This window comes from Anguilla anguilla, chromosome 4 (assembly GCF_013347855.1).
Source record: "Anguilla anguilla isolate fAngAng1 chromosome 4, fAngAng1.pri, whole genome shotgun sequence".
Taxonomy (NCBI): domain Eukaryota; kingdom Metazoa; phylum Chordata; class Actinopteri; order Anguilliformes; family Anguillidae; genus Anguilla; species Anguilla anguilla.
Genome location: NC_049204.1, coordinates 55,609,567 through 55,631,660, shown reverse-complemented (window position 1 = coordinate 55,631,660; position 22,094 = coordinate 55,609,567). Strand labels below are relative to the sequence as shown.

Genomic DNA, 22,094 nt, shown 5'->3' with positions numbered 1-22,094 from the left:
CAGTAAATATCCAAAAACAGCTAACGTTCGCTTCATAATACTTCCTCTAAATACGGAACATGAAACTAGCCACCGACTGTACCATGTGCCTGACGAGATGGCTAACTTCGTTAACCTAGCCAATTAGCTAGGTCACTAGCCCCACCAGGTCATTACGAAATTCATACACAGACGCACGGTCGCTAACTTCAGCCAACTCATTGCAGCTAGCTAGAAGTTGGGTGGATAAGTTATGTGCAACTGGCAAGTGCTTCCTCGTCTCTCAGAATACACTGCTATATTTAGCGAATGTTAGCTAACTTTCCGCACCAATATGTTCAAAAGAATCGAGTTAATGGACAAGCAAGTCGTGTTCTGGAACTTTTGTAAATAGCTAGCTGACGTTAGCTAGCCCTATATGTTTGCTTCTACTAGTTAGTATTCCAGTCATATCCTGTAGCTAATGTGCCAAACAATCTTGACAGTCCACCAACACAACAAAACATGCCGCACACTGCAGGCGCCCAACTCTCCAACTTTTTTTGTGCAAGATAGAAAGCCAAATCGGAAAAATACAGTGAACCAACGACAAGTAACTGGTTAACATTTACAAAATCAAAAGGAAAAGAAAGTTCTCACCCACTCTAAATTGACACAAACTACGCCCTTACGCAGTCCCAAAAGAAATGCAGCAGAAACTTTTCCCAGTCACACAACTTCTAGAAAGAAGCAAATCGACAGAGGTACCGATCAGTTTTAACTTTCTTGATACATTAATCTTCGAACTTGATAAACTCTCATCAAGACACAAGTCACCAGACACATTCTGAACGTTATATTCGTGTTTGTAAACGGGTTACCTGAGTCAGGGAAAGACTGGCAGCCATAATGTTTCTGTTCCCACTAGTCCATCCTGCGTTGCGCTAGGCAATATAGGGGAGGCTCTGAAACGTGGCACCGGAGTCAGACGTAACTGGAATCAGAGCGAAAAAATCGGAAGAGGGTATCAATGAAACACGGAGTCGGATCTTTATGTCACAAGGAATTTAGGCATACGGTCCATTTTAGCTGAAGAATTATCTTGTCACTTTTTATTATTTGAAATCAGTAAAAATATTACTTATAGATTTATATTATGAATACTAAACGATAGTTTTTTTTAAAATGCATTGTATGTCCTTTCATATTGGTCCCCATGGCAAAGGCCCAGTTGTTTTAATCTGCCCTCAGGTAGAATACGTGCTTCTCTGCTTTTCATTATATTTCCTAATGCAGTTCTTGGGTAGTATTGAGAAGCGTGCCATATGAAAAAGAGGAGAGGGAGAAAAGTAGTTGGACATCAGGTTTCTGGTTCGTTTAGAGGGGTTAGGTAGTTGCATGGCATGCCAAAATTAATTTTTAGTTGTTCTGGCAGGACAGCTCAATGAATTCGACTAGGTGGACCATCAATCTGACGGATATAGTTGGCAGTGGCAAATTTATTTTCACAAGAAGACCTGCAAACCAAGAAAATTGTAAACTGTAAATATATAACCAAGATATATGAAAGGAAAAAAAACAATATGAAATGTACCCTAAAATAATAATATTTTCAAACATCTATTTTGAAGACCATCAGTGGTGTATATTAATCTGTTGTAGACTATCATTAAAATCATTGAGCATATCATAGAGTTCAGTGAAAAAAACACAGTGACCTGTAAGGGTCACTATTCATATATTAGGCATTCAGGCTGCTCTAAATTAGTTGTTGTATGTGTGGGCTGGAAAAGCAAAATGCATTTTTGCTTCACTTTTTGTTTCAAATTGATTTTACCCAATGTGATGTTTTCTCAAAACCAAGCTCTTTCTTTGACCCTTTCTGAAACCTAAACATGTTTGTATATAGGTTCATGTATATAACATTACATATCTGAATGTTAGTCTTGGCAATTGTAGACTGTAAGCATACCTGGAAATGGCAAAATATACAATCTCACAAAATCTTGACTTGTTATCTTACCTCAAGCCTTCAGCAGGCAACCAGACAGTACAACAACCGCAAACTGTAAAAACTTCGAGAGCGTAATATTCAGCATTACACTCCAACAGTCATTTCTTTTTCAATCTTTGTAAATCTTTCCGAAAATTTTCTGTACGGTCTTTGTGCTGAACTGATCAGCCTTTCCATTCTAATAAGTGGACCCTAATTAAAATCAACTCAAATTAATAGCATCGGTAGCAGGGAGACCGTGTGACACCGCCCGTTGGGCAGCCGACTGACAGTTCTTTTCTAGATTTCTACAAAATTCTCCCTGTGTGGCTGGGGGCTTGATTCCCCACCGTGGACCTTTCTGCACTCTGATTCCATCTCTATCCTGAACCCTCTCTCCTTTTAGCCATGTGAATACAGTGGGAAAAGGTATTAGTAGCTTCCTCCTAAGTCTATTGCTTATGTTTAACTAAGCAATAACTTCATTTATTAACTATTGCTTCATTATTGGAGGAAACCCATTATTATGCCCACCTCTAAGGTAGACAAACAGGTACAGTTGTGTTTTAAAAGCTAAAACCACTAAGTTGTTTGATACAGCCACAGCCTATGCAGGGCCAGTCCACTGTGGCCATAGGTGGTCACAGCACTGCCTGTACCAATAATGCTATGCTGACATCACTGACAGTGCAATAAATACCTTCTGCCTAATAACTCAAAACTGAATAACTAAAAAAAAAAAAAGTGCTACATTTTTGTTTGGAACGATGTAATCAAAGTAAGCCAATTACTTAGTCAATGGTCACTCTTCAACTGACTGTTCTGAGGCATCATGGTTCAGCCATATAAAACAATGCCACCAGGAAAAAAACATAATGAAAAATCACTGGAAACCTGGATTGAGAACAAACATTTATACTTTTAGTTAACATACATTGTAATAAACTTAGCAAGACATTTAAATAAAATATAGTACTAACTAGCTAGCTGCTTAAAACAAAGGAACCCAAAATTGTCTCTTTCCTCCATGATGAAAGACTTGCTAATGGGTTTACATCAATCAGAAAACATGATAAATTAATTCATTTGAATAAAAAGTGAGGGGTAAAATATAATATACAGTAGTGATAATTAATCCATCAACAATTGTCACAAAACAGTAAGGGTGTCATGTAAAACAACTAAAAATGCAATGGAAAAAATACATCATGGGTCTTCTTCACAAAAGTGCAGGACGAATCATTGTTCCCTAATGCTGCCGAACTATCACATTTCCGCCTGTTAAACAAATAACACTTTGTAAATAACTGGTTTCTACAACATAACTTGGCTGATGGTGGATTGCATAACAATTAAACTTCTCTTTCACACACAGGCAAATATTTTCCTTGGTCAACTGATGAACATTGGTCTTTCAATGGTCATAAAATGTGTTAACACAACACATTTAAAATTCCTGTATTCACAATTTCTTAGTTAACCAATGATGATGCTTGAATCATTATTTCCAGTCTGACTTTATATGCTCGATTACAATGCTCCTTCTGATAATCATATTATTTCACAGCTCAGAGAGAGAACAGGAAACAGCCCAAATGTGTCTACTGATCTGGTAGACTGAATGTGGAGTTTGAATGTAAATCGGTACAACACTGGAAGACAAAGTTGTATCTCCGTCACAAACACAGTATTAACAATGGCACATCACACATACATTAGTGCTGGAGGTTCAGCGCAGTTTTTTCACGGCCTTCATTTGAAGCCTTGTCATGCAACTGATTTTGTGTTTGAATATTTCCCCCCAAAAACATTTTAACCAATGTATTAGATCTTTAAAAGCCTGCTTAATCAAAATGTTGGCACAACACCAGTCAATGAATGCCCTTATTTAGGTTTAAAGCTGCAAAACCTGCCAATGAAGACAAGCTGGAAGTACTGACAACACGACAGTGAGACAGTGCAAGTAAAAACAAACAGTAACAGAAATTAATTAGTTGAACCTACATTTGACAGTAAACCGATCGCTTTATCAGGTCATGGAATGAAATCCCATTATTCCCACTACAGTCTAATATGAATGAATGAAATAACCTGCTTAGTTCAAGAAAAAATTTTGGATAGAGAAAAAAGCAAGTCAACAATTGTATTAAAAAACCATGTACAGCTTCATGATAAATTTAAAATGTGTCCATCTCCGCAAAAATATACTGCACATCACAACTGAAAAAAGACATTTTAAAACATGCATTTAAAAAACTAGTTTACAATAAAATGACTAAAAAAGTCAACAGCTTAAAATATGGGAAAATATTCCTGGGCCACTTTCCAAAACTGGCAACCACTAAGTTTAATAAGTGTCTGTTCCTCCACTGACAAAGTAAAAAAAAAAAAAGTAATAAAATTCAGGATAACGCTTTTTACAAATGAACACCAACACTGAAACCCACATTTCTGCCCATCATCTGCATCTTAAACCAGGGCTGCCCAACCCTGTTCCTGGAGATCTACTGCCCTGTAAGTGTTCACTCCAACCCTAACAAACCACACCTCATTCAGAAGTTAAAGATCTTGTTGAGCTGCTAATTAGTCGAATCAGGTGTGCCAAATCTGGCTTGAAATTAACACCTACAGGTAGATCTACAGGACCAGGAACAGGGTTGGGCAGCCCTGTCTTAAAGCCACCCCCATAATAAATAACCTACTACTTCATGTTATGGTCAAAAGATCATGTAACATCTACAATCAAATAAATCCCTACTGGCATTTTCAAACACACGGTAAAAAGACTCCACACCACCTTTTCGAAAAAAAACCATAATATAAAGATAAAAAAACAGAAAAATAAATTGTTTCTGCATGTGCATCATCAAGATACAGGGAGGCTTATTGCTTTCAAACCTTCCTTATATAAAGGATGTTCTGAAGACCCCTACTTCAATCATGAAAAATGGTGATATGCTTTCAGCATACACATTCATTGCCATAATGAGAAAAGGACAAGCAGCTGTGTTATACAAAGTAAATGGTGGTGGTGTGAGGGGGTCTTTACAACAAATCATTTTCTCATTATTTGGAATGGACAATTATATTGATAAGCCTGACTCTTCACTGACATCATCCATCAACATGGGAAAGTTCAGACAAGCATGTACTCTCCCCTAATGCATGTTGCACCAGTTAGTAGTACTACTACTTTCTGAAGTCCGCCAGCCTATCTACGCAGTCGTTGCATAAGAGTGTCATGGTGCACACTACATACTACACTTCACAAATGAATGTTTATGACCTAAACTTTAGTTCATTAGAAGCTGGTAGTGGTTTCATGAAGTATTATTTACATTTTTTACATCTGTGAAACCAGTATGTGTTAAAACATACAATAGTACACTGTCACGCATAGGACAATACATGAATAGTACCTGGGAATAATAGGGGAAAAAAGCCATTGTTGATGCTGAATCTAAGTTCTACAAGTGGCTTTAGAACTGACCTGAGCTGGACCAATCTGCTTTAGTACACATCAATGTACGACTGGTGAGCAGACTGGATATGAAATAAACTTTAAAACAAAGAAAAAAAACAAATACATAATGCAAACAAATACATAATGTTGCTAACAGCACAGTGCCCTTTGTTTGGTTGGTGAATATCACCTCAAAGACGAACCAGACTCCCCGCCAACCACCAATTCAGAGCAGAATGCAGTGAGGTGAGAGATATTCCATGCCCCATGGGCATGTAGCATACCAGAGCAGTCCGATACGACCCCTTCCTCCACTCTTAAAGTCTGTCCTTCACGTCCTGGGGAGTCATCATGTGATGTCACTGGCCTGGACCTGTCTCCTTAGGGCAGGAAGAAATTGATCCTTTGGGGAATGGATTTGCAGCCCTGAACAGAAAAGAGTTTCTCCTCCTTGGGCGCGTATACCATAGCCTTGGCCACCTCATCCAGCGTGGCTTCACTGGGCTGCAGGCCACGGGCAGCGTAGGCGTCGCGGGCACAGAGCTTGACATGCCGGTACTCCAGCGGTAAGAAGGGCACAAAGAAGTCAATCAGGTGACCGGACATCAGCTCACTCTGGGCAAAGCCTCCTGAGAACCAAAAATAGTACTTAGAGCACAGCAAGAGAGGAGAACTGGGTATTAACACAATTACCAACCTACATAAAGTCTTGGGGCCATGGAGTACACAGTAATTAATCATTGCTGTGGTCTGGCACATGCACTAGGTTTATCAGTGTGACCTTAAGTGCAGTACCTTGGGACTCAACAGCTTCAGAGCGTATCCGGTGCTCCAAGTCCTCCATTCCAATGTCCTCTCGGTTCTGCCCCGAGTGCCAGAAGTCCAGCGTCACGTCATTGATAGCTGCCCCGCCAATATTACTACGAAAAAATGCCACCGTTAAATTAGTTAATACAAGGCTCTCAGCTCAAAATCCAATTAGGCCTCAATGAACCCCCAAATTTAGATAACTTTGTAGTTGGGACCCGATCACATCGAAGCATTCTGCCCAGAGAAAGAACAGTGGTTACAGAACAGGACTATCAACTCAGAGGTAGCAGGTTTGATTCTAAGACAAGGCATTGCTGTTGTACCTGAAGCAAGGTGCTTTGTTTTTAAATGTCCTTAGAACAGACAATTCTTATTCTTATTATTTAACCCAAACTTCTTCAGTGATTTCAAATTAATTGAATGTGAAAAAGACAAGAAAAAAGCAAGCTGTGTTAGCTGGCATATGTAAATATGAACATAAAGGAAACACTAAAATTTTCCCTCATTTGTACTTGGGTGTAGGGACCTTATACTCTGAGCCCCCCACTCAACAAAGCTGTTGCAAATGGACAGTCACCTTCCTCACTCACCTGAGGAAGAGGAAGATGGCCCTTCTGTAGCTGACCCCGTCCACATTGTCATAGTGGTCCATGTACGGCTTGACTGCATCAATAAGCCCAGGGTGCAGCTTCTCTGCCTCATCGAAGATGAAGAGTGCCTGCTGGCAGCGCAGGACCGTGTCACGGACTGCCTCCCTCAGCTGGCCCTGCACGGGATAGCAGCTGGCATCAGACAAACTCACGTCCAAATATACACACACACACGCGCCTGCACGCACACACAAGCACACACACACAGTGAAAAGGAAGTGACCATATACATACTGGAGCTGTTAAACGGCTTCACAAGATACCTTTATTTAAAATGCGTATTAATTTCAATTGTTTTAAATGCAGACTTTCAGTTTCCACCCAAGCACGCATGCTCTGATTTGAATAGCTAGCTAATGCGCCAACTGTCTGCTGTGATGATAAATGATGATGAAGTACACAATATCCCGTAAAAATCAGTAAAAACTTTTTTTTTTTACTCCAAAGCTAACATTTGCCATGTTTTGTCATATCTGCTTTGCAAACAGTGTAGTTCAGTGATACCTCACTGAATCCAGTTCAGTTGTGCAATCCAATCAAACTGTCAGCATAATTTTGCAACGCATAGATTATGCGCCAAGTGACCGTCATGTACCCTCACGGCTCGGCCGTGGACTGCTTGGACATTTGCCTCCACGTCTCCTCTCCAAAAAGCACTGTAAACAACACGTTCTTGAGACAGCGTGCCGGGAGCTGGGCCAGTGGGGCTCACCTTGTACACGTCCACCAGCTTGGCGTGCGGGAAGTGGAAGGGGGCAATGAACAGGCGCACGCATTCACTCTTCACTCCATCCCGGTACAGATTGTCTGCAACAAGCCGGGCCACAAAGTTCTTGCCAGTCCCAGACCAGCCATGGAAGGAGAGGGTGAGGGGCTTGTTTGGATCAGGGTTGCTGATGAAGCCCTGCACTGCTTTCAGGACAACAGAATGGGCCAGGTGCTGCCCATGCAGCCTTAGCTCCAGATCCCTTGCCAGTCCTGAATTTAGGAACACAGAACATAATGGGTGACAATTACGAAACCTAGTTAACCAAGAGCAATTTCTGTGGCTTTTAGGTCCCAAAACTGCAATTAATTTACTGCTCCAGTACAGGAGCAACTGCATTCTAATAATGACGATATTAATTGCTTAACTTCAGAATTTACGTTACACAGTATGTCCTAAGGGAAATGCCCAGTAGCAGAAAATTCCAACTTTAATGGTTTTCAAAATCCATTTGGGACATGATAACAGTAGAAATTAAAAGTGGGGAAACAACACCTGTGATATTATTTGTAACCCGACAGTCTCCTGTGTCACAGCACTGTCCAAGACTGCAATACCACTCTGATAAAGTTCGCATGTAGTCCTGTGGAAACACTGACCAGAAATCCCCAGAAGGCACTAAAAAGAACACATGTACCCACGTAAAACACAGCACACATTCAAGCAATGGTTACGGACTGTTAGTGTTACATATAAAAAAATATATTTTTTAAAATCACAACACAACACAACCCAGAAAGAAGATTCTGATCTCATCATTATTTAATAATAAGGCTTTAAATAGCCATAGTGTACTGAACTTACTAGTCGCATTTTTCATTGACGTTCTCTTGTAATGACGGGCTAAAATTGCGAGATGTATTCATTCCTGATTACTGAGTGTAATGACAAATGGTTTTTAACCTGGGATGTCCGTTTTGAAAGCTCGTGGCGTTAATATTATTTACACATCAGCGTGCAATCTGTGCATACATTGACAGCACTTGGCGATTTACAACGTAGGCTAGTTTGTAGGTACAGCATCACGACGAGTTGAAACCGGCCAGTTTAGGTTTTCTAATACAGTAGCTATATATTTTCCCCATATCGACGTTAGGGTAACAAATTATATTTTCCTTATAACCTATTACTGCAGTAAGGCCATAAATCTGCAATGTCAATGGCACAAAACGTACCAAAGAACAAACCATTGCATCTACAATCCACCACGTTTGAGATGAATTACTCAGCCAACTACCTAGCTAGCCTGTCAGCTATTTTCGCATCAAATCGGTAATAAAAAACGGCCCTGCTTACCTTGTTGGGTCGCATCATCCTGGTTCGGTTGACACTCCCCCTCCCAAATATTACAGTAAATATAATTAAAATAATATGTTGATACGTTTGAAATACTATCAAACTGGAAAAAATCTGCTTTTACAGAAACAGCCCAAATAACGGGCAAGAGACGAAGAAGAATCATTGGACGATCAGAACAGTTTCACAGAAAATCTAAGAATTATCGACAATGCGACTGTACAACCACCTTTCACCTGTGTCCATTAAAGCTAATCTAGCAAGCGAGGGGCTCACCGACGCAACCACCATAAAACATAATTGAGGGAGTACCTCACGATCCTTCCTCGTTTAAACTACGTCATATCCTGATGTCCCAATCATATCCGTAATATCCAAACATCATCTGAACATTGGGTCCGTGACATTCACCATCAAAACGCGTGTAAATTATTCGTTCTTGCAAGAGCACTCGTAAAAATCTGTTTTAGGTCATTTTGAACCAGCTGCACACTCTTAGATTACAAGATAGCGGGACAAGACTGAGGGACGCTTTTTGCCAATGTGAGTTACAAGTGCGTTTTTACACGGCAAGGCAAGACCATTGATTAATTGGAGTTGCAATTGTTTCATGTGTAGCCATCAAGGTGCATCTTTCAAGCTAGATAAACAAACCCTTTGAAAATAATTTAAGCAAACATGGAGGCACAATCTGTATGTGTGGGTTTTATTGGGACACAGCCATTGAAGCTGCCTTCCAAACTGATTGTGGAACCACAGGAACAGGAAGCAGCTGCCAGGTGCTCAAACTTCAAAAAGATGGGACACCCCATAGACCAGAGGATGCTTATGAGGTCTGGTTGGGGTGTCTTAATTGTCTGAAGATAGGAGATACTAAACTGCAAAGGGTACTATGCTATTGAGGGCAAGGTATATTTTACAACAATGATGATCTAGCAAGTGGAGTCATCTCTCTTATTGGAGATTGGGAATAACTTCCCATTGTCAATATGTAAAGGTATTTTAACAAGAGTCACTAAATTTCCCACCCCAAAACCAACATTTGAACCATATGAAATTCACAAGACTGACCAGCAAATTACCAACTTGTTTATTTAATCAAAACAATTGTCTTTTTTTAAAAACTGAAAACACAATTAGTTGCAAATATTTCATTTTTACATTGAAATACTGTTAATGAAACTTTTCCAGGAAGCTCCTCAGAACCCAGTACGTGTCTGTGCAGTTGTCCTGAAAGAAAAAAAGATGACCCAAGTGAGCAAGGGAGGAAGTGGCCCTTACCTTTGGAAAAATAAGTGATTTTTCTGTTAAGATATTTTTCCTACCACAAAGATTAATTTTTTTATTCATTATTTAATTTAGCCAAAGTCTGCGCTATCCTTGTTGTACACCTGATTTAAACGTGACCAAGGTCATAACTGAGCATGTATGTTGAGCAAAAAAACTGAACTTCCTGATGTGTACCCCATAGGTTTCTATTGGCATCACTGTCCCTACATATATACTCTAAAGGGGGATCCCATACAAACCCATCAAATGGAATAATGCGAACTCCAAATTACATATCCAAATTGAAGGCTTAAAGTGGAGGATCTATGAATTACATGTTACATGTAGAAAAATCCAGTACTCATACCTACCCTTCTGAACCCAGATTCTGGTTTTCCTCCAACAGTCATGGTTGCCTACAAGAGTTTTTTTTTGTCAGTTACCACAGGAACATGAAGAATCACTAAAAACGAACCTCATTGGGTTCTTCAGTATTAATTGTTTCCACATTTGTTTTTCAGATCAGACATTTGAAACATCATGAACCCAAAACTGGTTCCTATCCAGTTCAAATACATTTTCACCACCAATGTATACTCTCACCTGTGTGACAAGCATGCTAGATCCTGCACTACTCCACTTGGCTGTGATCCACAAGTGCACCTGCCAGGAGTGTTGAAATGTATTAGCAAAATAAAGATTACACAGCCACAGGGGCAAGGCCTTAAGCCCTGACCCGTTCAGTTAGAGCTAATATCCAAACTCCATGGGGAGGTCAGTGGAGGTGATCATCACAAAGGTCAGAGGGTGTTTGGGTACATTTCTTTAGAGGGCAACAAGGTTTTCAGTTTAAATATTCCATAAAAAAACTAAACTGAACACTGAGTACCAAATGCTTGAAATCACCAACAAATAACAGGGGGTCCAATTACAAGCTTTGGATTAAAATGGTTTTGTCCCACTAAAGTTCAAGCAACCATTATGCCAACATAACCATGCTGTCATCACTATCACATCACAATATATTCATATTTACAGCACAAATAATTACCTTTCAGAGGGCAGATGTAGACACGCAAGCATGTTGCAGCAGCTGAAAAAGACGAGATTGTCAGGCACCTCATTGGCACAACCATTGGCACAGGCATAATACACTAATTGGATACATCAGCTAGGAGCGAAAGACAATGCTATTTGTTCTTCATGGGATATCTGCTGAACTATGCAGTCATCATTGTATCATTCAGTACAGTATTAAACTTCAAACACATGGAAACACACCTTTTGATGCCACATGAAGCTGCATGAACTGGCACTTCGACAGGAACTCTGCAGAGAGAGATGAATTAGGCACCGTAGCCTCAACCAAAATATTGCCATTTTGAATTGATGATACATCAGCTAGGAGCGAAAGACAATGCTATTTGTTCTTCATGGGATATCTGCTGAACTATGCAGTCATCATTGTATCATTCAGTACAGTATTAAACTTCAAACCGATGAAAACATACCTTTTGATGCCACATGAAGCTGCATGAACTGGCACTTCCATGAACTGGCACTTCGACAGGAACTCTGCAGAGAGAGATGAATTAGGCACCGTAGCCTCAACCAAAATATTGCCATTTTGAATTGATGATACATCAGCTAGGAGCGAAAGACAATGCTATTTGTTCTTCATGGGATATCTGCTGAACTATGCAGTCATCATTGTATCATTCAGTTTCTCTCATTGCCAGGGTGAACACGAGACTGACTTACCCCAAATTCCCTGTTCCTGATGTCTGTCTGCAAGGTACAACCGCCATTTGCTGTTAAACAGGTTAACATTATTGCAATGCTGCAACTGATGCCACATTAACAATCACATGGTACACTGTTTCAGTTGAAAAATTCTCCCTCATCTTTTTCAGAGAGATTCCCATTGTTTTTTTATAAATCAATCATCATAAACAGTATAGCCCATCAAAACAGAGGTTAAATCAGAGACCGACTCAAACTCATTTATACATTCAATTAAAAATGTACCTGGGCAGTGTGTACACAGCATTTCTCCATCTAAAACAGAGAAGGAAGTCTTTAGATTAAGAAGTTTACACACATTTCAGTGACTTAAATTCTGTGCCTCAGATTTATTGCAATTGGTGGTTGCAGGTTTCGTCATCCTGTTTGGTCAAGAGTAGCAAATAGAGGTCATCATTGTGGCACAAGTTTAAGTGGTACAGAGACCAACTTGCACACAATGCCACAATGACAGCATACCGTCATTCATGTGGGGGTCTGTGGGATTCCATGGTGACTACTTTTTGAAAGCTCAGCCTGTAAAATTAAAGACAAAAATCGATTGGGGAAACTGCATTTGTTTTGAGAATAAAAGCAACTACACTGGTTTCTTTTAAGTCATGAAATTGCCAGAAAGTAAATTAAATTACCATTGGAATGTTGAATCCGTTGGTGCCATTGGGATTTTTGGTCTGGGGGGAAAAGTGTAGTTATTGTATAGAAATACATAGATTTTAGAATGGCAAAACAAGCTCATCGGATCCCTTCTGCCCACTGATTATTCTAAAATCCTTTCCTTAATTATACTTCAAAATGAGGTACTCAATCATAACATGTACTACAGCAACAAATAAAAACGCACCTTTCACATACAGAAAATCTTCTAATTTTGCATCGTACTGCAACCATCTAAACTTCGCATGCAGTCAAAAAACCTTTAAATTTACGCCTGTGAGCGCTAGACGTTGAATAAATACTGACATTCATCCTTGCACAATTGCTGTCCTCAGCAAAAGACTAATAATAGCAAGGTTAACACGTGCTTCAACAACTAACTACACGTTGCAGAACCTAAAGAAAAATAGCTTGTATCAGCGCATTATAAACTCAGCCTATTCGCTAGCTAGCTAGAGCTAACGTAAGGAAACCAATTAAGTAACGTTGTCCACAACATTGGGCTAGCAACTTTGACCAAATTAACAACCCACGTGGCAGCCAATTTACCCTTACTGTACAACAGGGCCCAACAAGAGCCTGCCGCCGAGAATTGTTCTTTAAAGATCGCTAGCTAGGTAAACAGTATGTCTCAAGACATACTTTAAATATATTCCAATGCCCACTATGTACCTGAAAGGAACAGAAAATCAAGAAATTGCAGGTCAGCACATTGCTAACAGAACTGACTAGTGACTTACCCTAACATAAAGCTGTAAGGAATGAGGCCGAAGAGAGGAAGCTCTGTAAATTTCATGGGTAATCTCATCAACTACGATGATAGCCATTGGCCAGAATTTATGTTCGAGCACTGACCGTAAATCAGCTGCACTTTTTGAAAACGCATAATCGGGGTGGGCATTTCACTCAAATAAACTGATCCTGGATCAGACATTTCGAATGTCTCGCATTGGCTCATGGGAAACATTTGCAATCTTAATTCCTTTTTAAAAAAAAAACTTTTAAGTATACTGTGAACACAGAAATATATATGCGTATTGAATAAAAATCAAACAAATTAATAAAAAAACTATAAACATTAAAGTTCATAGGAACACGTGATGGTACGTCATACGGATCTGACGTAGGAATTTTGCTGATTACGTAGCTACGTTAAGCACTGACATGATTTTGCCAGCGGATATTTTGTGGAACTATTGCGTGTTGCTAAATGTACGTTTTACCATGACCTAAGATATAAATTACGTTTATAAAACTGAATAGTTTGTGTAACCATTTCGTGTACATGTTGATGTGGTTCATGATTCACCCTCTGTTCATAAAGGCAGAGGATACTGGAATTACCGCCGTAAACGGGACACTAAATAGGTTGCGAATATGTCCGATTTTTTAACTATCACACAATTGAACTGATCTCGTGAAAACTGGATTGGGGCAGCAGAGAACTGTGTTCGCCCAGAATGTCAAAGGCAGTTGCAGCGTGTTTGGCTGGAGTTTAGACCGCAGATTTAAACATCTACACAGAACTGATGCACTTGTTGTACGTCGCTCTGGAAAAGAGCGTCTGCTAAATGCCTGTAATGTAATGTAAAAAAAAATGTAACTGTTACAACTGGAACAACTATCCAAATATATGAAACACAGATGAGCTGTTCCAGTCTTAATGCAGCTATGTGGTCTAGGGGTTTATACTCCAGCTAAAAACACTGCAGTTGACCCTCAGTGTTTACGGCGAACATCAGTGTTACCAGTTTGGAAACGGTGGGTGTTGACACCCTGTTAGGAATCAAAGTTCATTTTGGCAACTGGGGAAATATTCTCAAGATGTTTTTGAATGTAGTCACTCACTGTCCACCCCTTTGACTTAACACGTGTCCTGCGCTCTTGACTTGTGTGGGCACATCCCATTCAAGCACAATAATGATTTTAAAAAAACAATCAAATGTTACAAACAACTCTAGTTGAATGTTCCTTCACCAGTGAAATCTTAACACCAGGCTGCTCTTTTCCCTTGCCAAATCCTGCCCTCTGCAGGACCTCTCCATCACCATCGAGTACACCACAGAGACTCCTGCCCAGACCGCCAGGAATCTTGGTGTGAATCTACACAGTCTTACACGGCCCATATTGCTCTCATAATGCAATCCTGCAGGTTTGCACTCTACAACACCTGCCGAATAAGACCATTCCTCACCGAGGATGCTGCCCAGCTCCTGGTTCAAGCTCCCGTAACCTCCGGATTGAGGTACTGGAGCTCCCTCCTGGCTGGGCTTCTGCAGTACAGCCCCTTCATCCAGAATTTTGCTGCCTGCCAGATTTTCAACCTTCGAAAATTTTCCCATGTCACTGCCCTCCTGCGTTCCCTTCACTGGCTGTCTGCATTAAAATAAAAAAAATTCAGGCCATGGGCCAGTCCTACACCCAAACCTGTGCTCTACGCACTGTTGCCACTGCCGGCCTGGCTCTCCTCTCCCTGCGACAAAGGACCAAAAATAAATAAATAAATAGAATCGGTAGCAATAACCCTCCTGATAATTTCTCAGTATGTGAAATTTCCAGAAAATTGGGTATACTTTCTATCTCTCCAGAGACATTCCCACTCCAGTCAAACAAAAGCCTTCTCAGCATTGAACAAAAATAATGTTTACAATGGAAATCCTGATTGATTTACATGCTTCACTTAAAAAGCCTACAGACGTTGGATGGAAGACCAGATTTTATAAAACCAAGTTTGGAATGAATAACAAGCTTGATCATGTCATTTTAATATGGTTAGCTAGAACCTTTGCATACAGTTTGGCATCAGAATTTATTAAGGAGATGGGTCAGTAGGTTGTGTAGTTTGCAGAGTCTTTATTTTTCTTCAGAAATACAGAAATTCTGGTTGAGTTTACATGGCGATGGAATGACATTTCTGAATTAAACAGTACAGTAATGTTTTTTTTTTCTTTCTAGTTAATTGAGGAAAGGGAGCATCTAGCATTGTACTTTCTTGTGAGGTGAGTTTAGGGAGCTTAAGATCAAGTGGAAAAACTGGGTTAAAAAAAAAAAGAACACAGGAGTCATTTAGTTTAGAGTAAAAAAAATATTTCTATGCTAATTTGTTGGGGGTCGGTGAATAGACTAGCCTGCATCAATTTAATTAATGATACACTAAAAAATACACTAAATATACACTAAATAAAAATAGTTGGAGGCATGGAGACATCAGTGGCAGGTGAGAAGGTGGACAGAGAGGAAAACACCACTGAGGAAAAAAGTGTGATGAGGCCAGAATGCTGTAAAACAGGAAGCTTGAAAAATGTTTTCCTTTTTACAAAGAATTTTGCAAAATGATCTGCAGTGAGAGGGAGAAGCAGCAAGGGATCTTAGCATGAGGGACAAGCTGGAGAACAGTGGCCTGGGTTTATGCCTGTCAACAAGGTGCTTTTTTCACGTCAGGGCAGTCCCAAGGTCAAAGCTGACAGACCAAGTGAATATGCAGAATACATACACGAGCTATTTATATACCATTTCTGTACGTTAGCTTGTAATTCACATAAACTCTTGGTTACAATAAATGATTTAGAAATGTGTCTATCTATTTTCATTTACTTTATGCTATAATTGTTTTTTGTGTTTAATGTGATATAAATAAACCTGTATGTTACAACACACACCCGAGAAGCTAATCAATTGTAAGTATTTTAATATCATGTCAGTACCCGAAAGGTTAAAGCCTTTACTCCAGTAGTACGCATATGATGGCAGGTGTAACTATTGCTGTGTTTTTGCGTGCAGTTTAACAGGATGACGTTTCAGCACCTGATCGACCAGCAGGGGTCGCTAAAGTACGATGAGACGCGACTTGATCGCAGACCGTGAGGCCCCATCACAGACATTCATTTAACTAACCCAGGGGTTCCCAAACTTGGTCCTGGAGCCCCCAGTGTATGCTGGTTTTCGTTCCAATCAGTCACAATCACAGAATTTTGACAAGCTGTTATTTTTTTATTAATTTGGTGATTTTCACGTTTAGAGGGATTATTATTTAACAGTCAGAAACAGTTATGAATGCCATAACGAATTAAATTCCCATGTTCATATTGTGCTTATTGTGTTATATTGCAAACAACTGCACCAAGAAGTAAAACTTCAAATTAAAGATAAATCAAAAGGCTCCTACCTGGCCATCTGGAAGATAATGAAGAATCCAATGACAAGGAAAGTGATGAGTCAAACCTGCATCGTATTAATAAGTTTAAGGAAAGAATTATGAAAGATATTAAACATGTCCAACAACCTAATTAGGAGCCTATTTATTTACCCCTATCTTTTGTTTGATCAAAAAAGTCACATCTTTTTAATTGTTTGCAGTGTAGCACAATATCTACATGGGAATATGACTTCAGAGGGTAAATAATCCCTCTGAACATGAAAAGCACCTAATTAAGAAAAACATTGCAGTTTGTTAAACTTATGGGATTGTGATTGGGGTTGGAATGAAAGCCAGTGTGCACAGGGGGGGTCCAGGAACGAGTCTGGAAACCACTGAGCTAACCTAAACTTGTGAGGTCCCAGAGGGACGCCTGTACTGCTCATGCTGAGGGGAATACTTTGGAGCTCCCATTAGAGAGAACATGAAACGAGACTTCCCCAATGATACTCTGAAACCTGATTGATGATTACGTTTCAAATGAAAAACAGATTGTAAAAATATGTAATATGTAATAAAATATGTACATTTTAATAAATACGTACCAAAACGTCTGGACTAAAGCAACCATCGTATCACAAACTGCCCCACATAATGAAATTTATGATCACAAAAAACTGACTGATGAAGTTTTCTTTGGTTGTTCAATCCTCTTGGTTTTCTATGTTGAATTAAATGGGCAGTAAAGCTCTTTTGCACTCAACATGCGCAGTAGAGGCTATTTCCCGCTACTTTCTAGGCTGCGAAACCATTTACAGATTTGCAAATCCATTCTACAGATTTATGAAACCATTTATAGATTTGTAAATCCATTCTACAGATTTATGAAACCATTTACAGATTTGCAAATCCATTCTACAGATTTGAGAAACCATTTACAGATTTGTGACTTCTGCTTCAAAAATACCCGCCTACTTCCCTGCCTGGCCCCTCCTACCCTCCTACATGTATGCTCTATGGGTCCTATCCATACACTAGAATGAGACCAGCGCCATAACTGGATGAACCAGCAGCAGTCTTAACAATACAGCAGAGTACTTTAAAAAATACTTTAAATTTCAGTGGCCCACACATTTGCCCAAGCAGAAGCATGCAGACGTGAGAGTGGGGGGTAAATATAAATGAAAGATAACCTTTAAAGTAAACATCAGTCATATTGTATAATGGTCTCACTGTTTTGTTAAAGTGCTAAACAAGACAAACTCAGAACACAAATTTATGGAGGTTTAATATTTCGCATCAATGAACATGAGAATCTGATACAATCAATGGTTATGATTTGAAGAGAATGCAAAATAAAAAATACATTTTGACTGCTCTTTCCAAGCAAGTGATATTGAAATGAATGGCAAGGCCTCAATTTAATATTCATTTACAAAAAACAACATGAAAAAGAAAATATAATGGCTTTAGTTCACAATCTCTGCCCATTCCATTACAAGAAAAGATAGATTGCCTATGTAAGACTGAAATGAAGGGGAAAAATCCAGCTTGGCTATTCATAACATTTGATTCAAAATAGGTAATCGTTTTTGGGTCTTCATTATAAGATTCTGTGCCCAAGATGTAATCGGCACTAAAAGACTACCAAAGAGTATTGCCGCTTCTCATAAAACCAACTGATCCTCCCCAGTACAGGACTTTGGCACCTTTCAGCTCATTAAACATTAGAGTTCTGGATTATAATCTAATTTAATGAGAGAGCTGACGGAACCAAAGCCTTCAGATGAAAAGGTTTGTCACCCCGCTAACTGTACACACCGTTCAGCCCATTTTCCCCTCATGGGGTTCAATTCAGCAACGTCTCCCAGAAGAGCAGCACAAGGACATTAAGGGCTATTGTGATTCATGGAGGTTACAAAAAACTATATATAATATACATTTATATATATAATTTTTTTTAATTTCAAGGTCCCAGGCAGTAGCATTAGCATGTCCTAACCATTGAGGATAAGCACTGGCTAAGCCTGCAAAAGTCGGGAAGGCAAATTGCAGGCCACTATGCTTTCCAACGGGCTTAGATGGCGTAAAACAGTAATTCTACGGAAAAGGTCAGTTCATGAATCAAACCAAGCCGGATCCTATAAACCTAGCCTTTCCGATGTCCCTGTGCAGCTACACGCTCACGAGCACACAGCCTGCGTTCCTCAAGGGTGGTGGGAAAATAGAACAGCGTCTGTCACTGCTGAGTGTGTTTCGATAGTGTCGACCTCGCCAGCGCAGGTCTTCTGCTTCTCTTCAGCATACGTGTGAAATTACTGTTGGGACTGAACGGGGGAAAAAGGGAGGTCCAGTTTACATACGGGACAATCTGTCCCAGTGACGGGGACAAAGCTTCCTGATGTGTGACTGGTGAATTCATATCCTTCAGCAGTTACTATTGCCAGAAAGAAAGAAAAAAAAAAAATAATGAAACCGAACAAAAGAATAATATATATAATATATATAAATATATATTTATATGTACAGCCGTAACAAGCTGTAGGCAAGCCAGGTTGTCCCCCCGCCCCCCTCTGGTTCCACCAATAAGGCCTTCGAACTCCCGCGGCTCCAGCCTTCATTCCTCAGTCCCCGGTTTCCCTGAGATACAGAACGCTGTCGTTTTCAAGGTTTGTTCCATCTAAACACCGCCGCCCCCCCCTCTGTGGGGGAAAAGAACAGCCCCTCAGGACGCCCCCCCCCCCGCGAGGCCGCGGGCGCTTGTCCGTGTTGGTGAGGAGCTCCCGCTCCGGTTTTTATTTTGCTCGTTTCCGAAGGGGGGGTGGGGGGGAGGTGGAGGTGGTGGTGGTGGATGAGGGGTCGGCGGAACACTATATTGGAGAAGTTTTTTTTTTTTTAGAGAAGTTTTTTTTTTATTATTTTGAAAATGCAGAGCCGAGTACATATTCTAGTAGCGGTCATCGAAAGGCTTGGATGAGAAGTGGTCTGTAAAGGAGTTCTTATTAAGACTCTGTTGTGTCGCATCCGGGGGTCCTCGGCGATGCTCAGTGCCGTTGTGCTGCCGTTCTCTTCAGTAGGGGCTCATCGTACACCCAGCACTCCCCGTCCTCGTGGAACAGCTGCGGGGATCAGACACACAGTCACTGCTTACTCAACCACACGAAACTGCCCCACATTCACGCTCATGCTGTTCCTATACCTATACACGCATACCTTACTAGGGACACAGAGTCAAGTTCTCACCTGCAATTCAGTCATCCCTCAGCAAGAGGGCGATAGAGCTTACCTGCCAGTCAATCATCACATTGCCCCTCCCCAGTAATCTACATCAATTGACCCTAATTAAGCACAGAGGACCCACAGATTCCCTTCTCCCAAAATCATCCTTTGAGGTTGCAACAACATCAGCGAGAGTGATATACTATTGCGAAATGTTAATGTTATGCAAATGTTGTTAACTTGATGTGCCTGTCCTTACCCTGGTCTCCCACTGGACCTCGTTCTCCTTCCTCTCCCGAGCCTCGGCCCTCTGCTTCTCCTCCAAGCGGTGCTTTGCATCTGTGGCTGCGTCAATGTCTCTGAGCTTCAGGTTAGTGGTGACATCCTTCCACAGCCTGAGACAGGGATGGAGAGGGAGGCAGTGAGCGGCCATGGTGACAGCTCCACAGCAGAGACTAAAGACAACCTGCAGCCTTTAACAGCCAGATCAGGGGAGTCCCAACATCTATCAGCCACATCAGGGGAGTCCCAACATCTATCAGCCACATCAGGGGAGTCCCAACATCTATCAGCCACATCAGGGGAGTCCCAATATCTATCAGCCACATCAGGGGAGTCCCAACATCTATCAGCCACATCAGGGGAGTCCCAACATCTATCAGCCACATCAGGGGAGTCCCAACATCTATCAGCCACATCAGGGGAGTCCCAACATCTATCAGCCACATCAGGGGAGTCCCAACATCTATCAGCCACATCAGGGGAGTCCCAACATCTATCAGCCACATCAGGGGAGTCCCAACATCTATCAGCCACATCAGGGGAGTCCCAATATCTATCAGCCACATCAGGGCAGTCCCAACATCTATCAGCCACATCAGGGCAGTCCCAACATCTAATAGCCACAACAGGGCAGTTCCAAAATCTAACAGTCACAACAGGTTGGTCCCAATATCTATCAGCCACATCAGAGCAGTCCCAACATCTATCAGCCACATCAGAGCAGTCCCAACATCTGGCTGTTTTTGTTTCAGATGTGGGCTTAACAGGCCCAAAACCTTAAAAAATACAGGACTGTATGAATCTTCATAGTGATGCTGAACCTAGTGCATTGTATGCAATCGGAATTAGCCATGGTAACAAAAAAAAAAAAAACCAAGGTCTTAAAATGAACAGAAATGTATAATTCTGATTATGCTTGAACACCAGCAGTTACAGAAAGTATGAACTGACTCTCAAGCAGTCCTTTTCACTCCGTATGTTTAATACCAAAGCGGCTCATTTGTGCAAATCAATAAATACATAAAATGATATCTGAACCAATGTATGATTTATATTAGACTCTAAACGATTTGCTTTGCTCATTAGTTTTAGTACACCTCTCATTATATTCATGCGGAATAGAACTGCCCTTGGCTGGCCTTTATTTGACTTTGTTGTTGAGCATTTCTGAATGTTCCCAAAGCTGAGCAGGGAGGCAGTTACTGGAAGAGAGCAGGGATCGATTCACAATCAAACAACGGCCAATTACCCTCTTCAGACAAATTCCAGAGAGAAGTAGGACTAAACAGAGTTAAATCAGACCTCTTTCAGCCACTGACTGCAAAGCCCTGTAATGCCAAGACACATCCTCACCGGCGAGATTCATAGTCCAGCTGGTCCTCCAGCTTCCTCACCCTCTTCTTCACGATGCCCAGTTTCTTTGTGTCGATGAACAAGGAATTCTCCTGCACACAGAAATGAGCCTTAATGTTTTCCTTCACATTTTCAAGTACGGTCCAAACTAGAGTTTACACTTCATTTTTGTTACTTTTACAGCAGTTCATTATGTGGACCTTATGCCAGAGGTAAAGACAGTAGAGAGGCTCTAAAGCCCTGAGCTCACCCCTGACGCCCATTTGGCGTACATCACTCCGTTCCACTCTCCCTCGATGGAGCAGAAGGACTTCTTGTCATTGGGAGCACTGCCAAACAGGCAAACGCGTTGCATCGTCACAATTCCGAACACAGGGCACAAATTCATTCAGCTAACATGCTGATTACAATACGACTGATTTTAACAAGAGCGCAAAAAAAAA

At 40.7% G+C, this 22,094-nt stretch overlaps 3 protein-coding genes, 1 long non-coding RNA gene and 5 other non-coding genes across 16 annotated transcripts in view; all 9 read right to left on the bottom strand.

Moving 5' to 3' along the window:
- eps15 (epidermal growth factor receptor pathway substrate 15) overlaps positions 1-933 on the bottom strand; it is a 41,313-nt gene extending 40,380 nt beyond the window's left edge. The window contains exon 1 of the mRNA XM_035412323.1: positions 840-933. Within this exon, the coding sequence (XP_035268214.1) occupies positions 840-866 (27 nt within the window). The 5' untranslated portion in view covers positions 867-933. The remainder of the gene's footprint in view (positions 1-839) is intronic.
- A 1,917-nt stretch (positions 934-2,850) lies between these two features.
- tor3a (torsin family 3, member A) lies at positions 2,851-9,348 on the bottom strand. Its single transcript, XM_035416277.1, has 6 exons — positions 8,937-9,348; positions 8,136-8,258; positions 7,587-7,852; positions 6,815-6,990; positions 6,210-6,334; positions 2,851-6,043 (listed from the first exon to the last, which is right to left on the bottom strand). The coding sequence occupies exons 1-6, from the start codon at positions 9,100-9,102 to the stop codon at positions 5,796-5,798; spliced, it is 1,104 nt and encodes a 367-aa protein (XP_035272168.1). The 5' UTR covers positions 9,103-9,348; the 3' UTR covers positions 2,851-5,795.
- A 707-nt stretch (positions 9,349-10,055) lies between these two features.
- On the bottom strand, positions 10,056-13,500 carry LOC118224916. 4 transcript variants are annotated; one of them, XR_004764719.1, is made up of 11 exons: positions 13,403-13,500; positions 12,638-12,679; positions 12,468-12,524; positions 12,234-12,263; positions 11,967-12,016; positions 11,717-11,780; positions 11,487-11,534; positions 11,257-11,298; positions 10,809-10,868; positions 10,577-10,621; positions 10,056-10,166 (listed from the first exon to the last, which is right to left on the bottom strand). It is a non-coding gene; the product is annotated as an uncharacterized LOC118224916 (long non-coding RNA). The 4 variants fall into 4 exon arrangements; XR_004764720.1 differs by lacking the exon at positions 13,403-13,500 and adding an exon at positions 13,335-13,359; XR_004764722.1 differs by lacking the exon at positions 11,487-11,534.
- On the bottom strand, positions 10,690-10,755 carry LOC118226633. Its single transcript, XR_004765064.1, has one exon. It is a non-coding gene; the product is annotated as a small nucleolar RNA SNORD78 (small nucleolar RNA).
- LOC118226647 lies at positions 11,365-11,448 on the bottom strand. Its single transcript, XR_004765077.1, has one exon. It is a non-coding gene; the product is annotated as a small nucleolar RNA snR60/Z15/Z230/Z193/J17 (small nucleolar RNA).
- Positions 11,595-11,678, bottom strand: LOC118226646. Its single transcript, XR_004765076.1, has one exon. It is a non-coding gene; the product is annotated as a small nucleolar RNA snR60/Z15/Z230/Z193/J17 (small nucleolar RNA).
- Positions 11,841-11,924, bottom strand: LOC118226645. The gene has a single exon (XR_004765075.1). It is a non-coding gene; the product is annotated as a small nucleolar RNA snR60/Z15/Z230/Z193/J17 (small nucleolar RNA).
- On the bottom strand, positions 12,080-12,163 carry LOC118226641. Its single transcript, XR_004765071.1, has one exon. It is a non-coding gene; the product is annotated as a small nucleolar RNA SNORD79 (small nucleolar RNA).
- Positions 13,501-18,068: 4,568 nt separating the features above from the next.
- osbpl9 (oxysterol binding protein-like 9) overlaps positions 18,069-22,094 on the bottom strand; it is a 37,580-nt gene continuing 33,554 nt past the window's right edge. For all 5 annotated transcript variants that reach the window (XM_035413857.1, XM_035413858.1, XM_035413860.1 and 2 more), the window contains 4 exons: positions 21,902-21,980; positions 21,652-21,743; positions 20,276-20,411; positions 18,069-19,916 (listed from right to left, as the gene is read on the bottom strand). In XM_035413857.1, coding sequence (XP_035269748.1) covers positions 19,842-19,916; positions 20,276-20,411; positions 21,652-21,743; positions 21,902-21,980 — 382 coding nt within the window. In that variant the 3' untranslated portion in view covers positions 18,069-19,841. The remainder of the gene's footprint in view (positions 19,917-20,275; positions 20,412-21,651; positions 21,744-21,901; positions 21,981-22,094) is intronic.

What these genes read in the sequence shown, in the direction of transcription:
- tor3a (XM_035416277.1), bottom strand. Translation starts at nt 9,102, where the DNA reads ATGATTCTTCTTCGTCTCTTGCCCGTTATTTGGGCTGTTTCTGTAAAA. An exon ending in GGTTACAAATAATATCACAG is followed by an intron (nt 7,853 to 8,135) that starts GTGTTGTTTCCC and finishes TCCTAAATTCAG; the next exon opens with GACTGGCAAGGGATCTGGAG. An exon ending in AGCTGGTGGACGTGTACAAG is followed by an intron (nt 6,991 to 7,586) that starts GTGAGCCCCACT and finishes TATCCCGTGCAG; the next exon opens with GGCCAGCTGAGGGAGGCAGT.